The sequence below is a fragment of the Eutrema salsugineum genome, unplaced genomic scaffold, assembly GCF_000478725.1.
Source record: "Eutrema salsugineum unplaced genomic scaffold, Eutsalg1_0 scaffold_9, whole genome shotgun sequence".
Classification (NCBI taxonomy): domain Eukaryota; kingdom Viridiplantae; phylum Streptophyta; class Magnoliopsida; order Brassicales; family Brassicaceae; genus Eutrema; species Eutrema salsugineum.
The window spans coordinates 6,060,083-6,073,378 of record NW_006256342.1 but is presented as its reverse complement, the minus strand read 5'-3'; the positions used below and the strand labels follow the sequence as shown (position 1 = coordinate 6,073,378).

Below are 13,296 nucleotides of genomic sequence, written 5' to 3'. Positions count from 1 at the left end.
GCCACAGTAACCAATTCGGTTTATTTCTATTTCGGTTCAATTTGGTTTTAGGACATTTTATACGATTTTGGTTCGGTTTAAAGAGATGCACGAATGTAACGTAACGCAAGCCGGTCACACGTGCCAGCTTTTTTTTTTTTTTTTAAAGATTTTTGAAAAAGGAGCGGTTACAACGGTGTAACGGATGGTGAAGGAAGAAGAGAACTCAAAATAGAGAAAGAACATTTTACAGAGATGAGATTTTGTTCTCGAGGAAGAAGAAGAGAGAGTTAGAGAGAGAGAGAGAGAGAGAGGTAGAGAGAGAGAGGAGGGAGGGAGGTTGAAGATGAAGCTGTGGAAACGAGCTGCCGCCGCAATAAAAGACCGGAAAAGCTTATTAGCCGTCGGATTCTCACGGCGAACTTCATACCGGAACGCGGATCTCGAAGCAGCTGTCATCAAAGCAACCTCCCACGACGACTCCTCCGTCGACTACTCAAACGCCCACCGCGTCTACAAATGGATCCGATCTTCTCCTCTCAACCTCAAAACCCTAATCCACGCGCTCTCCTCGCGCGTCAACCACACGCGCAGCTGGATCGTCGCTCTCAAATCCCTAATGCTCCTCCACGGCGTTCTCTGCTGCAAAGTCCCTTCCGTCGTCGGCGAAATCCGCCGTCTTCCTTTCGATCTCTCCGATTTCTCCGACGGACATTCCTGTCTCAGCAAAACCTGGGGATTCAACATCTTCGTTCGCGCTTACTTCTCCTTCCTCCACAGCTACTCTTCCTTCTTATCCGATCAGATCTACCGTCACCGCACGAATCGGAGATTGGAGAAATCCGATTCCGTGATCCAAGAGCTCGATCGGATCCAGAAACTCCAGTCTCTCCTTGATTTGATCTTTCAGATCCGGCCAATTGCTGATAACATGAAGAGGACGTTGATACTAGAAGCCATGGATTGTATAGTGATCGAGAGTATCAACATCTACGGTAGAATATGCAGCGGCGTTATCAAAATCCTTCCAAACGCCGGCAAAACAGACGCCGCCACAACTCTCAAGATCATCAACAAGGCAACGGCTCAGGGAGAAGATCTCGCTCTCTATTTCGACTTCTGCAAAGGATTCGGTGTCTCAAACGCGAGAGATACTCCTCAATTCGTCAGTATACCAAAGGCGGAAGTAGAAGCAATCGAGAAAATGATCAAGAACGTTGACGAAGATGAGTCAAAGAAAGAAGAAGAAGAAGTAATGGAGGAAGAGAAAGCAATGATAGTGTTGGAGAGACCGAGATTGCAGACAATCATCACAGACAAATGGGAGATTTTCGAAGACGACTTTTGTTTCCATGACGAAAAAGCGATTAAAGAACATCAAAATCCTCTTCCTATTGTGGTATCGAACCAACCAGTTTATATTGAATACTCGATGCCAGATTTGATAACGTTCTAGTGAGAACAAACAAAATCTGGACGAGATTGAAATTTTTGTTTTCTTTTCACCTGGTTCTGGTTCTGTACATAAACACAATTTTTGCCAGTATCTTGAGTAAATTCAAAGAAAAGAGGAACATTTTGAGTTTCATACCGAGTTTGATTCTGAGTTTCAAAGTACATAGCTTGAGACTGAACCATTAAGACACAAATGGGTCAAACCAAAATTTGATTCAGACTCTAAAGAACAAACAAAGGTTGGATTTTTATCTGATGGTGACAAACTTATTGGTTCCATGTTTTGCCCAATGAGACTTCAAATCAATAGGGCTTGAAAAATCAAAACCATCAGCAGATAGTTTCTCAAGAACTTTCTTAAAAGCACCTTGGCTCATTTTCCTTCCAGCGATACGAGCTCCACGCCTTTTGGTGCTCATTGGCAAAGGATACATCGAAACATTGGTTGTACAGCAAGCAGACTGCCAACCACCACAACCCCACCTGTAACACGGTTGAGCCATCCCGGTACACGAGCAAACCGGAACTGGTAAACATCCGATATCCATAGAAACACCATTTACAACCATCTCTATGCTTTTCCTCAAAGGACTTCTCTCTCTTTGCATTCTCGGGACATTGCTATCCTTCAACTTCCTCTCTTTCTTCGCCTTTGGACCAGCTCTCTCCCCGCCACTGAAATGCCTTCTCTTGAGAGACTCGTCCACTTCACTAAACTCTGGTTTAGGAATCTGAAGAAGCTGCATCGGTTGAGTCCTGGAAGTGTCTGGAACAAGAAAAGTGTGGTGATTTGAAGGATTATTAGGTGAGTTGCTGAAGAACTTGCTGTCTCTGTGCTGGTTTAACCAGCTATAGCTCATGAAAGGTGCATCGGAGACAGTGTAATCGCGTGGAAACGACATGACATTGCTGCTGCTGCTGCCACCACGATAGCCATTATTGGGTGTTATCAAGTTGGGATTTTGAGGGCAGAGAAATGGTTTTTCGTTTCGGTCTATGATGCTTGGTATTAGTTGAAACCCTAAATTCGGCCTGAACTGAGACGGCTCGTAATATCCCCAATTTCGATTGCTCAATCCATCTTCGTCCATCATAATAATTAAACTTCTGCAAACAAAACACACGTTTTTTTGTCAAAAGATCTTAACTTTGCATCTGGGTTCTCAATGTAGAATCTAAAACACTTATGTTCAAGTTAACATTAGATAATTTCAATCAACAATCGTCGAAATTTTCCAGGGAAAAAGCACGCAACTTTTTTTTTAGAAGGACTTTAGGTCTTCTGCGAGAAAATGAAATCCAAAAGTTCTAAAATTGGAATTCCAACTGAGTCCAAGAGCTAAAAAGCCAACCAAATTAAAGGATTCCATAAGAAATTTCGTAAGATTCGTCAATAGGATTTATTAGGGTTCCGCAATCTAAACATTTTTTGCAGGTACATAACAAAAGGGATATAATAAATTTATACATAAGCATAGAGAGATACGTCGTCAATGGAGAAAAAGAGGAGGGGAAGAGTACAAATACAAAAATATTTAATCAAATGGAGAGAGGAAACTTACCGAGGATGGTGAAATGGATCTTTTAGATTTTTTTTTTCTTTCCTTTTCAGAGAGAGAGAGAACGGAGGGGACGGTGGGAGACGGTAGAAAGGATGAGAATGATACTATATTTTCTATTTTAGTAATTTTAAGATACATATTCTCTTCTTCTTTTTTTGTCTGTCGTAGCCTATTAATATATTACAAAAATAACAAGTATATGAGAATATTATATATAGAGTGAGTGAACAAATCCATTATTATTATATATAGACTGAGTAAGCAAATCTAGGATTAATTAATATAAAAACCCCAAGGGGCGTGTCAATTTTTCCAAAACAAAATGCAAAACGAATCCTATATGGCTCGATCTCATACAAGTATACTAATCTATTTTATAAACATTTTTTATTATTGTGAACATTTTTAGTCATAACATTATTTGCTAACTACGACGTTTTAGGTGTGGAAACGGTTTTACAAGGATTTAAAGTGTTTCTATTTTCTGTTTATAAAGATCTTGTGGTTAAAATACGTGAGAATATGTAGAAGAGATTAACAATGATATGATCTGATAATAATGACTAAGTGAGCTAAAATGTAATCATGAAAAGTAAGATAATTTGCTATTTAATCCCTCAATTTAAGCTTTTGATTGGGCACTGTGTATGTTCGAATTTCATTATCCATGTTTGTCGTGGAGAGGACGACAAAAATAAATAAATAAAGCTATCAGATATACTTAGATGAATTTTTTTTTTTGTCAATTCAAAGGTTGAGTATCATCACTCTTCAGATATAAGTTTGGATCATGATATGATTTTAGCTACTATTTTTAGTTCCAATGCACACGATGAAAAGGTTTTATTTGGTTTTGATAAGAGGTGAGAAGTATTGTTAAGATGGGCTTTACACCTATGAGGCTATATAAAATGTATCATCTAACCATTTTAATAATTAACATGCAAGAACGAAATGGAAATATGGAAGTTAGCTAATTCTAGAACGGAGATTCAGAAAGAAGACATGGAACATGTGAAGGAGACAACAGAGAATTTGTCTAGGGTCACACAGGACTCACAATTCTAAGTTATCAAATTGATAACCCTTGGAAGGAATCGAATCACTTGAATGGTCATAGTTGGATCGTAGCTTACAACATATAATATTTTATCTAAGTCGAAAAGGATTCTTAGCAAAATCTCTCACCCCACGATGCAGAACTAGACACGTTCTTATGAACGATAAAGTGTTTGAATTCAGTTTCCATAACTAGGATTGTTTTTGAAAAAGAATGTTTAGATTTAATCTATATAGTTAACAATTGAGAAGACTGGTTAATATTTGCGGTGTAGTTTGATCATTTTAGGATGATGGAGTTTTTTTTTTTAACCTCAAAAACACTATTTCATTAAATATTCGGTACAAGATTCTCATTTAGGGAAAGTCAATCCGGAGCAACCGAACTTACATGGGAAAAAACTAAAACTTCGTGCTTTTGTTTTCTTTGCAAGGTAATCCGCACGGATATTCTCTCTACGTGGTGCATGAAAAATCCTAAAAAAACTAAAAGATGCTTTAAAGATTTTAAAATATTCAAGTTATGATGCAAAGTTTGGCCAGTCCTCTGGGCTTTCCGTCATAGCAAGGAGATCAGAACAATCTGTAACAAAACAGCTACAGCATATGGAGGACTCCATAATACAACTCATAGCCCACAATAGAGATTCCAACTCAACATGCAACAGGATAAGCTCCAATGTGATCCTTTTAACCCCATGGAGATCACAATGTCCCCCTGAGTCACAATCCATCCATGTCCGCTAGTCACTCCCGTCTCACCCATGAGCCATCAAAACGGCATATAGGTAGTCGACAATATGATAACACCGTATTTTGACCACTTTTATGGATCATTTTGAAATACTTTTTCTATGTTTTCTATTGCTTTTAAGTACTTTTATTACGTTTTTCTAGTATTTGTTGTTCCAAAACTCTTTTCAGGTAACTTAGGGAAAAACTTAACAAAATGGATAGAAAACCAAATTTCAGCTCAGAGTCAAACCGTCAGAAGTTCACCCCTGATTGAAGGCCTTCTCACCGTCTGATCCAGCTCAAATTTGGAGACCTTAAAGATGGAAGTATCAACTTTCCAGCACACTTTACAGCTTGACAATCCAACGGTTCAATCAATAGATACGCGAAAAGCAAGATGTCCCGTAAACCAGCCGGCAAGCATTTCCACCCACGGCCAACAGGCCATTTCCCGCTGTCAGAAGCATCCCGACCGCGGCCAGCAGTCCATTCCCCGCGGTCACAGCCATCCCGACCGCGGCCAGCCAACTCCGAGCCCGAAGGCCCATTTCTGAAGCCCACAATGATTCCCTCATTTGGAGAAACCCTAAGTGACGTCCAGAGATGTCTTGAGCACTATAAATACATGTTTTAGGAACCCTAAAAGAGGAGAACCGAATTATTACTTCATACTTTTAATGTTTTTGCTTTAGCTTTTAGGGAGAGAGAGATCTGTTCTCTTGAACCCTTGTTCTTTCTTTTTCAATTTCGGTTTCTATTCTACTTATTAATACAATATTTTTGATTTCGTTTGTTATGTCTGAGTAGTTTTATTGTTGGGATTAAGGGATTTCGATGGGGATTGATATGTTCGATGAGGATTCCATGAGCTTTTGAGCCGAATCTTAAAACTTTTTCTTCTGAATTCGTTTTTACTGCATGAGAGTAGCGTCATGAACTACAATCTGATCCAAATGCTTGGTGACACGAAAGTGTTCATCCGGTGTCAGATCTATTTTGGGAGAGCAAGACAACCATAGGAGTGGAAACCTACCTATGGGCGATTTGTGAATGCTGACGAGTCTTAAACATAATGCATCCCTTCTCTTCCAGGGCCAGAGTGGAAACCTACTGGTCAGGGTTGAGAGAGATAGTTGTCTATGATCACGACAGTGGCGTATTCATACGTCCGTGACTCCAGTTCGAAAAGTTTAAGCTAAGATCTTATCAATTTTACTCTCTAGCAATGTTTTGAATCGTTCGTACCCTTGAGAAAACTTCCCTGAACCCCAACGTTTTATTTCCTATAGATTTACACCGTTTTTTTTTCAAGCTTTAGTTCAATATTGTCATTCCTTTTTAGTAGATTTTCATTTAAGTAATTAGAATATCCGCTTTTTCTCATTTTTATTCATTTTCGTTAAGTTTAGTTATTAGGCCATTTAATTCCCGTAGTTTCTTTTTAGATTTCGTTTTTACATTTTAAACAAACCCCCACAAAACCGTTTGGTTCTACACTTCCTTCCTTTATATTTATTTGCAGGAAAAGATCATCCTTCCCTGTGGATTCGATCCCTAAGTACTACAATCGATCAGCTCTGCACTTGCGGCTATTGATTTCATTTAGGGTAAAACTTGACAACCCACATACCACCACCACATCACAATAGGAGATGAGGTGGAGTAATAAACGCTCTGGGCTCAGCCGATGTCTCTTCCAGCAAATGTGTTTTTCGCCATGCTTCTTCCTCACTTATCGCATGATTAAGCGTATCTAAAGGGGATTCTTCAACATTGTCAACATTGTCAAAAACTTTTCAAAAACTTTTCAATTACATCATCCAACGGAAAACATGTAAGTCATCTTCTCTAGCTCCATGATCCTTTGCTCTCCAGAACAGATGATTGATGTTACCTAAATAGAGGGTAACAGGAATAACTCGGGAGCTGATGGAATTGCTGAAAAGGTCCAGACTTTCAATAGCGCATATGATTAATGATATGTTATTGTATTTTTTTATCATAATCAATTAGTCTAGAATTTTACATATTCTAAATAGTAAAAATTTATATCATACAATAATATAATCGGACTGGTTGGGTTGTGTTTTTATAATTGTTGTATTAATTAAAAAAAGCATATTATTTTATATTTATATTTAATTCCAAAAATTTAGATATTAATTTATATAATTTTAGATTTCCTTGAATAAATTATTTACCAAAGATTAAAAAATCCTTTTTTATATTTTTTACAAAAAAAATAATAGGAGAATTTTAATAACTGGGTATTAATTTATATTTAGCGGATCATAAAAATGAATATGTTATTGTATTTTTTTATCATAATCAATGAGCCTGAACTTTCAAATATTCAAAATTAGTAAAAATTTATATTATACAATAATATGATTGAGCATGTTAGGGTTATTTTTTATAATTATTGTCTTATATATATATATATATATATATCAGTTTGTCAAAACATGTAAGATATTAAAATTATTTGATGCAATTAAACAAACGAGTTAGCCTATTTTAATACTCATAAATATATAGATTGGTTGTGTACCATGTGTGGTAATCTAAATTCACATGATAATAAAAGTTTACAATTAACATAACATCGATATATACATAACTAACTCATACTTTTATTCAAACATGATAATAAAAAAAATTGATTTAGAAAAAACTAAATGGTTTTTAAAAAAAAATATTTATAAACATTAAATAAAAAAAATATATTACAAAATTTTATAAAAATAAAAAATGAAAAATTTTCGTGCGGATGCACGGAATTAAAATCTAATTTCTTAATTAATTTAGAGGAATTTTTGAAAAGTAAGGAATTATTCACTCATTTTTTTGTCTCATTATGTGCATTTTGAATAATAATTCAGACGTGTTAGTACAAAATGCTGGCTATATCTTATAATATTCTTGATGTCAAATTGGTTTGAATTTCCGCACCATCAAAGATTATAAAATTGTTAAAATAAAAAAAACGAAAATACTATGACTTGTGTGCGTAATCTTATGATTTGTGTTACTGTTACCACTTCGCCTTACAAAGTCAAGCTCGCATAATTTATAAAGCTGACTTATAACGTTTTATATAAATTAGGAGTACGGATTCTGTTTTATTTATGTTTTTAATTTTTTAGTTTAGTTATCAATTTTTTTTTTGTGATTTCCTTAATATTTTTATGAACCTAATAATATTTTCTATGTATTTTTTTAATTTTTTTTATTAAAATCTCAATCTAACAATCATTTTAAAATCTCAATCTAACAATCTCAAAACTTATTCTTTAGTTGTTTAAAATTTTTAACCTATCTTTTTTTTTCATAACTTTTTTTTAATCATTTTTACCTTCTGCAGTTTACCATATTCATGTTCTATTTTCACATATTTTATTGATTCTATTAATTTGTTATCATGTTTTTTTTCTTTTCTTTTTTGTCATTTTTTCTTTATTTTTTATAATTTATTATTTTTCAATTGTTTAATAATTTTTTTTTGCGTTTTGTGGTTTTCTAACTCTAAAAAACTTGTTCTTCAATTGTTTGAAATTTTCTTAATTTATTATTCTCATTTTTGGTTTTATTAATAGTATTTTTCTTTACTTTTTATAAATAAATTATCTGAGTTAATTAAAAATATGAATAAATCATATAAAAAAAATAGCAGACAAAACTAAAATTTAAAATTATTTTTGCTTTATACATTGTGATGTTTAATTTAAATTTGAATTTAGTTTATATTATTTTAATGATTTAATATTTTTAACATAATAAAAATTAAATTTTATTTATGTATTAATAACAGAATTAATTTTTGGACATGTGTCATTCGTGCTGATATGTCACTCAGCTGGAGAAAATTGGCCAAGTTTTATAGTATAGATAACCTCTTAACTAGATTTTTTCCAATTTAAATTAATCCACTTGAAAAGCATACTTAAATTTTTCTTTTTGTTTTGATTAAGGAAGGCTAATGATGTTTCTCTATGTACATATGTGTCTGTTGACTTCATTTGATAAGAAATATTTGTAAAGAAAGCAATAAGGCCGATGAAAAATCGCTATCAATCATAAAATGGTATGGCCAAAGCAAAGACTTTAAGGATGTACCATAAGTTTCGAACTTTTTAGAGACTAGTACTTTCTCATAATACGTCCCCGACCAGATTTATATTATTGAGCAAAACAAAAAGATTAACAGTTTATAATCTGTTGCCAAAAATATTATTTTAAAATATATTCCACAATGTTGTACAAGCATCGATCCCATATTCCTATCAACACCGTTAATTACTCTTTAAACGCTTTAAATATGCAACAAAACAATATTATTTACTTACAGACTACGACAAAAAAAAAGAAGGAAACTTACTTACAGACTTATAGTTATTCAAACAATAACAAATTTGTGTATTTTTGAATCATGGCGATTTTACAGCCTTTGAACATTTTTACGACAGTTATTTTTCTAATCAAGTTAAAAAATTAGTGAATGGGGTCGCGCACCAAAAAATCTCATAGTCTTGTTACTTTTTATTTTATTTGCTCATGGTTTGTTTGTAAACTAATTTATTTTAAATTCAGCGACCTTGAGATTTTTTACATATAAAATAATTTATAACAATTCGCTTTAGCAGATTGGACACGTAAACCATACACTATAAAAAACAAAGAATTAGCGATCTGATCTAAAGTTGCTAATTAGTGGCTAAAAATAAATATATGACCAAATTCCGATTAATACAATCAGTAGTTAATATTGCATAGCAAAACAAAAAAGTTGTTAATTAGTCGCCAAATACCGACTGACTGGTGACTACTAGTGCTTGACATTAATTAGTCGCAACACAGTCGGTATTTTTGCGACTGAATAACGACATATTTTACGACGTAATAGTGTCTGAAAACTGACTGATTAACTTTTTTAAGTGTTTATTTGGTGCAATTTAATGACTGTTTTTTGACTAATTTTAGACTAATTTACGACTGAATGATAACTACATTGCGACTGTTTTGATAAATGAAAATGCATTATGGCATTACGAATTGATCCTCCTAATCTGATAATTTAAATATAATTATAGATTTATATTAAGAAATCAACTGCAAATGAATTCATTCTGAATGCAAAAGCATAAGAAACCATTAAAACATTATATTATATAAGAACATTGTGAATAAAACATAGAAAATGAGATAATAACTTCCAAAGGTTAATACATACAACCATGGAGTTAAGTTCAAAAGAGACCAAAAGAGTTGGGAGATCTAATAGCCGCCAAAAAGTCCAAAAGATTTGAGAGAGAAGAAGCGGTTGTTTGACCTATGCTGCTGAGGGCTGAGTGGTTGGATTAGAAAAAGAGGCCGGAGCAGCATTTTCTGGAGCAGCAGTCATCGGACCATCATTTGGAAAATCTGAGGTTTTATTTGCAGCCAAAAAGTCCAAAAACTGTGGATCAGTTTTAGCCAAATACTTCTTGACCAAGGATAATTTCTTGACCTTGGCTTGCTGCACTTCAGAAACTTTTGTAAGCTCAGCGTCCCGCCTTGTATTCGCTGCTGCTTGTTCTTCTATTTTTCGGTGAGCTGCATCAAGCTGTTCTTGCAGAGTTTGATAGATTGAAGAGCTTCCCGAGTACGTCCTCTTCCCATTGACATGCGACTGTGAGAGGTTTCCAATTCCATATGGAACTCCTCTTTAATTTGTAAATGTCGACTACAACAACAAAAGAAGGAGTCAAACAGATTCAAATCCAAATATACAAAGCAGAGTTATGAAACATAAAATGCAAGCAAAAAACTAATACATTACCTGAAAATAGGTCGTTTTCCTCTTCTACGGTTAGCTCCTCTAAGTTATCATCATCTAGTGTCCTGAGTTCAGACATTCTAGCTTCCAAGTTCTTCTGATACCTTTCAGCCACGCTCTGTGCCTTTCGGTTTAAAAAAGTACCATCTGCTTTTGTATGAGTCTTGATGAAAACTTCACCAAGACTCAACGGTCTTCTCAGTTCTTCTTCCTGAAGTGACAATAATAAGAATGTCATTAAATGAGTTAAAAAGTTTGAAAGGTTTAATAGAGTGATGAGGTAAGGATATAGTACTTACCATCTCTTGTTGGATATGGAGATAAGACTTATGGCCTGATAAGTAGATGTGAGGACCAAGACCCTTACGTTCAGACATCCGAGCCCCTGATGTGGTTGCACTCTTCTCTCTAGCTTCTTCAGTGTTCCAATACGCATTCATCTGTTCCCATAGAATATCACCAATCCAATTAGGTTGCTCTTGAGAAGACCTTACCTTGCTTACCATATCTTTCATCCTTTGTTGGTATATACGCTCAAATTTTTGTTGAACAACCCCGGTTATTAAGGGATCCCAAGTGTAAGTTTTCTAAAATAACATGAGAGAATATATCAGTTAGCTAGTAAGCAAAAACCAAAAACAAAAATTGAATCAAACTTACAAAAGGAACATTATACAACAAATTCTTCAAAGTATCGTTCCTGTCTGTCCTGAGGCACACATGTCCAACTGTAGAATTGGCCATAAAATTGGTTGGTAAAGACTTTGGTTATCTTGCGGGTTAGTGAAGACTTGTCACGACCAAACCTAAAATCACATAAACAAATCAAGTTTACTCAAATATGAACAATACGACCAAGTATTCCCAAGTTTCAAACACCAAAAATTTTGAAACAATAGTCACAAAGCAATAGACGTGACTCATATGAAAGTAATAGACTTGACTCATATGAAAGAAATAGACACAAATGTGAACAATACGACCAAGTATTCCCAAGTTTCAAACACCAAAAACTTTGAAACACAAGCTAAACATCCTAAACTAACCTAAACACAAGCTAAACATCCTAAATTCGTACAAAATTCACACAAACACAAGCTAAACATCCTAAACTAATCTAAACACAAGATAAACATCCTAAATTCATATAAAATTCACAGAAAAGCTACTAGTTAAGAGTGAGATGCATACCATGTGGTATTTGGCCTCTTTATGGGAGAGAGGACTGTCGTGTAAGCTTTCCTACCAGGCTGAATGAGCAATGCATTCAGGATTCACATCTGGTCTTCCACAAGATTGGCTGGGAAGAGATCTTCTTCTTCAAAGGTGGCTCTTTCACCCGCTTGAGAGTTTTTAGCTTCACACGCTGGAGATGTTTGTTCTTCAGACATTAAAGAGGATCGGTGATGAGAGTGTGTAGAGTTGAGAGGTTCAGGCGGTGGAGAGGTGCGAGGTTGAGACCATGGAGAGTTGACAGGTTGAGAGTCGGAGCTCCGACCTTGACTCTGTGAGTGCTGGAAAAGTTGATTTAGCGGTGGATAATCCCTCACTGAGACTGATGGTGGGCATGTGGGCACAAGCGGTGGTGAAGATTTGGAAGTCCTCGCCGGAGTGAAATCATATCGATTAGGAAGAGGGGATGGAGTTCTCGCGTGCGAAGAAGATGCACCTCCCCTTCCTCCTCTTCCTCGTCCTCTCTTCTTTCCAGTTGCAAGCATCGAAGATTATCGACTGAGATTAGGGTTTAGATTGGGGAATAGAAAGGAATTTTGTTGATTTAAGGAAGGGGAAACTTGTTAAGAGAAGAACTGAAGGTCGATTGAGAGAGAGGAGATGAGATTAAACACAGATTGAAGAAGAAATTAAACGATTAGGATTTGTCGATTGAAATGAGATTGAAGATGAAAAGAGGATTAAGGTTTCTCGAATGAAAAAGGATTGAAGAAAATGGTTATGTGTTTGCTTTGGGCTGGATTTGGAATTATTACGTTTTTGTTTATTTTGGGCCAAAGTTGCAGTCATAATGCAGTCGAAAATTTCCGACTGCTATCTTTTAGTCGTTAACTTAGTCGTTATTTGATGACTAAAAAACGATTATTTTTAATAGTCAGTAATTCACGACTGATTTGCAACTATTATTTATTAGTCATTAAATAAAATCAAATCAGTCGCTAATGAGTCGTGACTTGTAACGACTATTATATCAGTTATTATATTCAGTCGCTAATTCTTTGTTTTCTTGTAATAATATATTATAATTAGTATGTTGGAAAAAAATGTACAGCAATTTTATTCTACACACAAGTAAATGACTTTTAGTCACAATTTTTTAATTGGTAGTTTTTTAATTGGGACATGTTCAAAGACATTTTAATTGGTAGTTTTTTTTAAAATCAATGTAACCTAGAAATATAATTTGGAGTATTCTTTATATATATATATATATTATTTGATCATATTCTATTGATTGCCCAAAAAAGAACAAAAAAAAAACAAATTATATTTATAAATCCCAAATTTAAATGAAGACAAAGACGTCCCTGGCCGAGCTACTTAACTAGAAACACTTAAATATAAAAAAAAAAATATATATATATATATATATATACTTAACCAGAAACTAGAGACTCGTCCTTTTGGCACCAATTGATTGTCGTAACCAGTTGCAACTTACCATCGATCACAAAGCAT

At 34.7% G+C, this 13,296-nt stretch overlaps 3 protein-coding genes across 3 annotated transcripts; 1 reads left to right on the top strand and 2 right to left on the bottom strand.

Annotated features, from left to right (window-relative positions):
- Nucleotides 1-119: 119 nt before the first annotated feature.
- Nucleotides 120-1,565, top strand: LOC18008173 (putative clathrin assembly protein At1g68110). Its single transcript, XM_006391122.2, has one exon. It carries the CDS (start codon nt 326-328, stop codon nt 1,433-1,435), a length of 1,110 nt encoding a protein of 369 aa, XP_006391184.1. The 5' UTR covers nt 120-325; the 3' UTR covers nt 1,436-1,565.
- LOC18008201 (protein BASIC PENTACYSTEINE3) lies at nt 1,554-3,090 on the bottom strand. Its single transcript, XM_006391121.2, has 2 exons — nt 2,997-3,090; nt 1,554-2,541 (listed from the first exon to the last, which is right to left on the bottom strand). The coding sequence occupies exon 2, from the start codon at nt 2,526-2,528 to the stop codon at nt 1,683-1,685; it is 846 nt and encodes a 281-aa protein (XP_006391183.1). The 5' UTR covers nt 2,529-2,541; nt 2,997-3,090; the 3' UTR covers nt 1,554-1,682.
- A 7,029-nt stretch (nt 3,091-10,119) lies between these two features.
- LOC112084656 lies at nt 10,120-11,111 on the bottom strand. The gene is made up of 4 exons (XM_024153943.1): nt 11,100-11,111; nt 10,905-11,045; nt 10,609-10,816; nt 10,120-10,490 (listed from the first exon to the last, which is right to left on the bottom strand). The coding sequence occupies exons 1-4, from the start codon at nt 11,109-11,111 to the stop codon at nt 10,120-10,122; spliced, it is 732 nt and encodes a 243-aa protein (XP_024009711.1).
- Nucleotides 11,112-13,296: the final 2,185 nt, after the last annotated feature.

Bases quoted from the DNA above. Each gene is read 5' to 3' on its own strand.
- LOC18008173 (XM_006391122.2), top strand. From the start codon at position 326: ATGAAGCTGTGGAAACGAGCTGCCGCCGCAATAAAAGACCGGAAAAGC.
- LOC18008201 (XM_006391121.2), bottom strand. From the start codon at position 2,528: ATGATGGACGAAGATGGATTGAGCAATCGAAATTGGGGATATTACGAG.
- LOC112084656 (XM_024153943.1), bottom strand. The intron at 10,817-10,904 runs GTAAGTACTATA...TTGTCACTTCAG, and splicing joins TCCATATCCAACAAGAGATG to GAAGAAGAACTGAGAAGACC. The intron at 10,491-10,608 runs GTAATGTATTAG...CAAATTAAAGAG, and splicing joins GGAAAACGACCTATTTTCAG to GAGTTCCATATGGAATTGGA.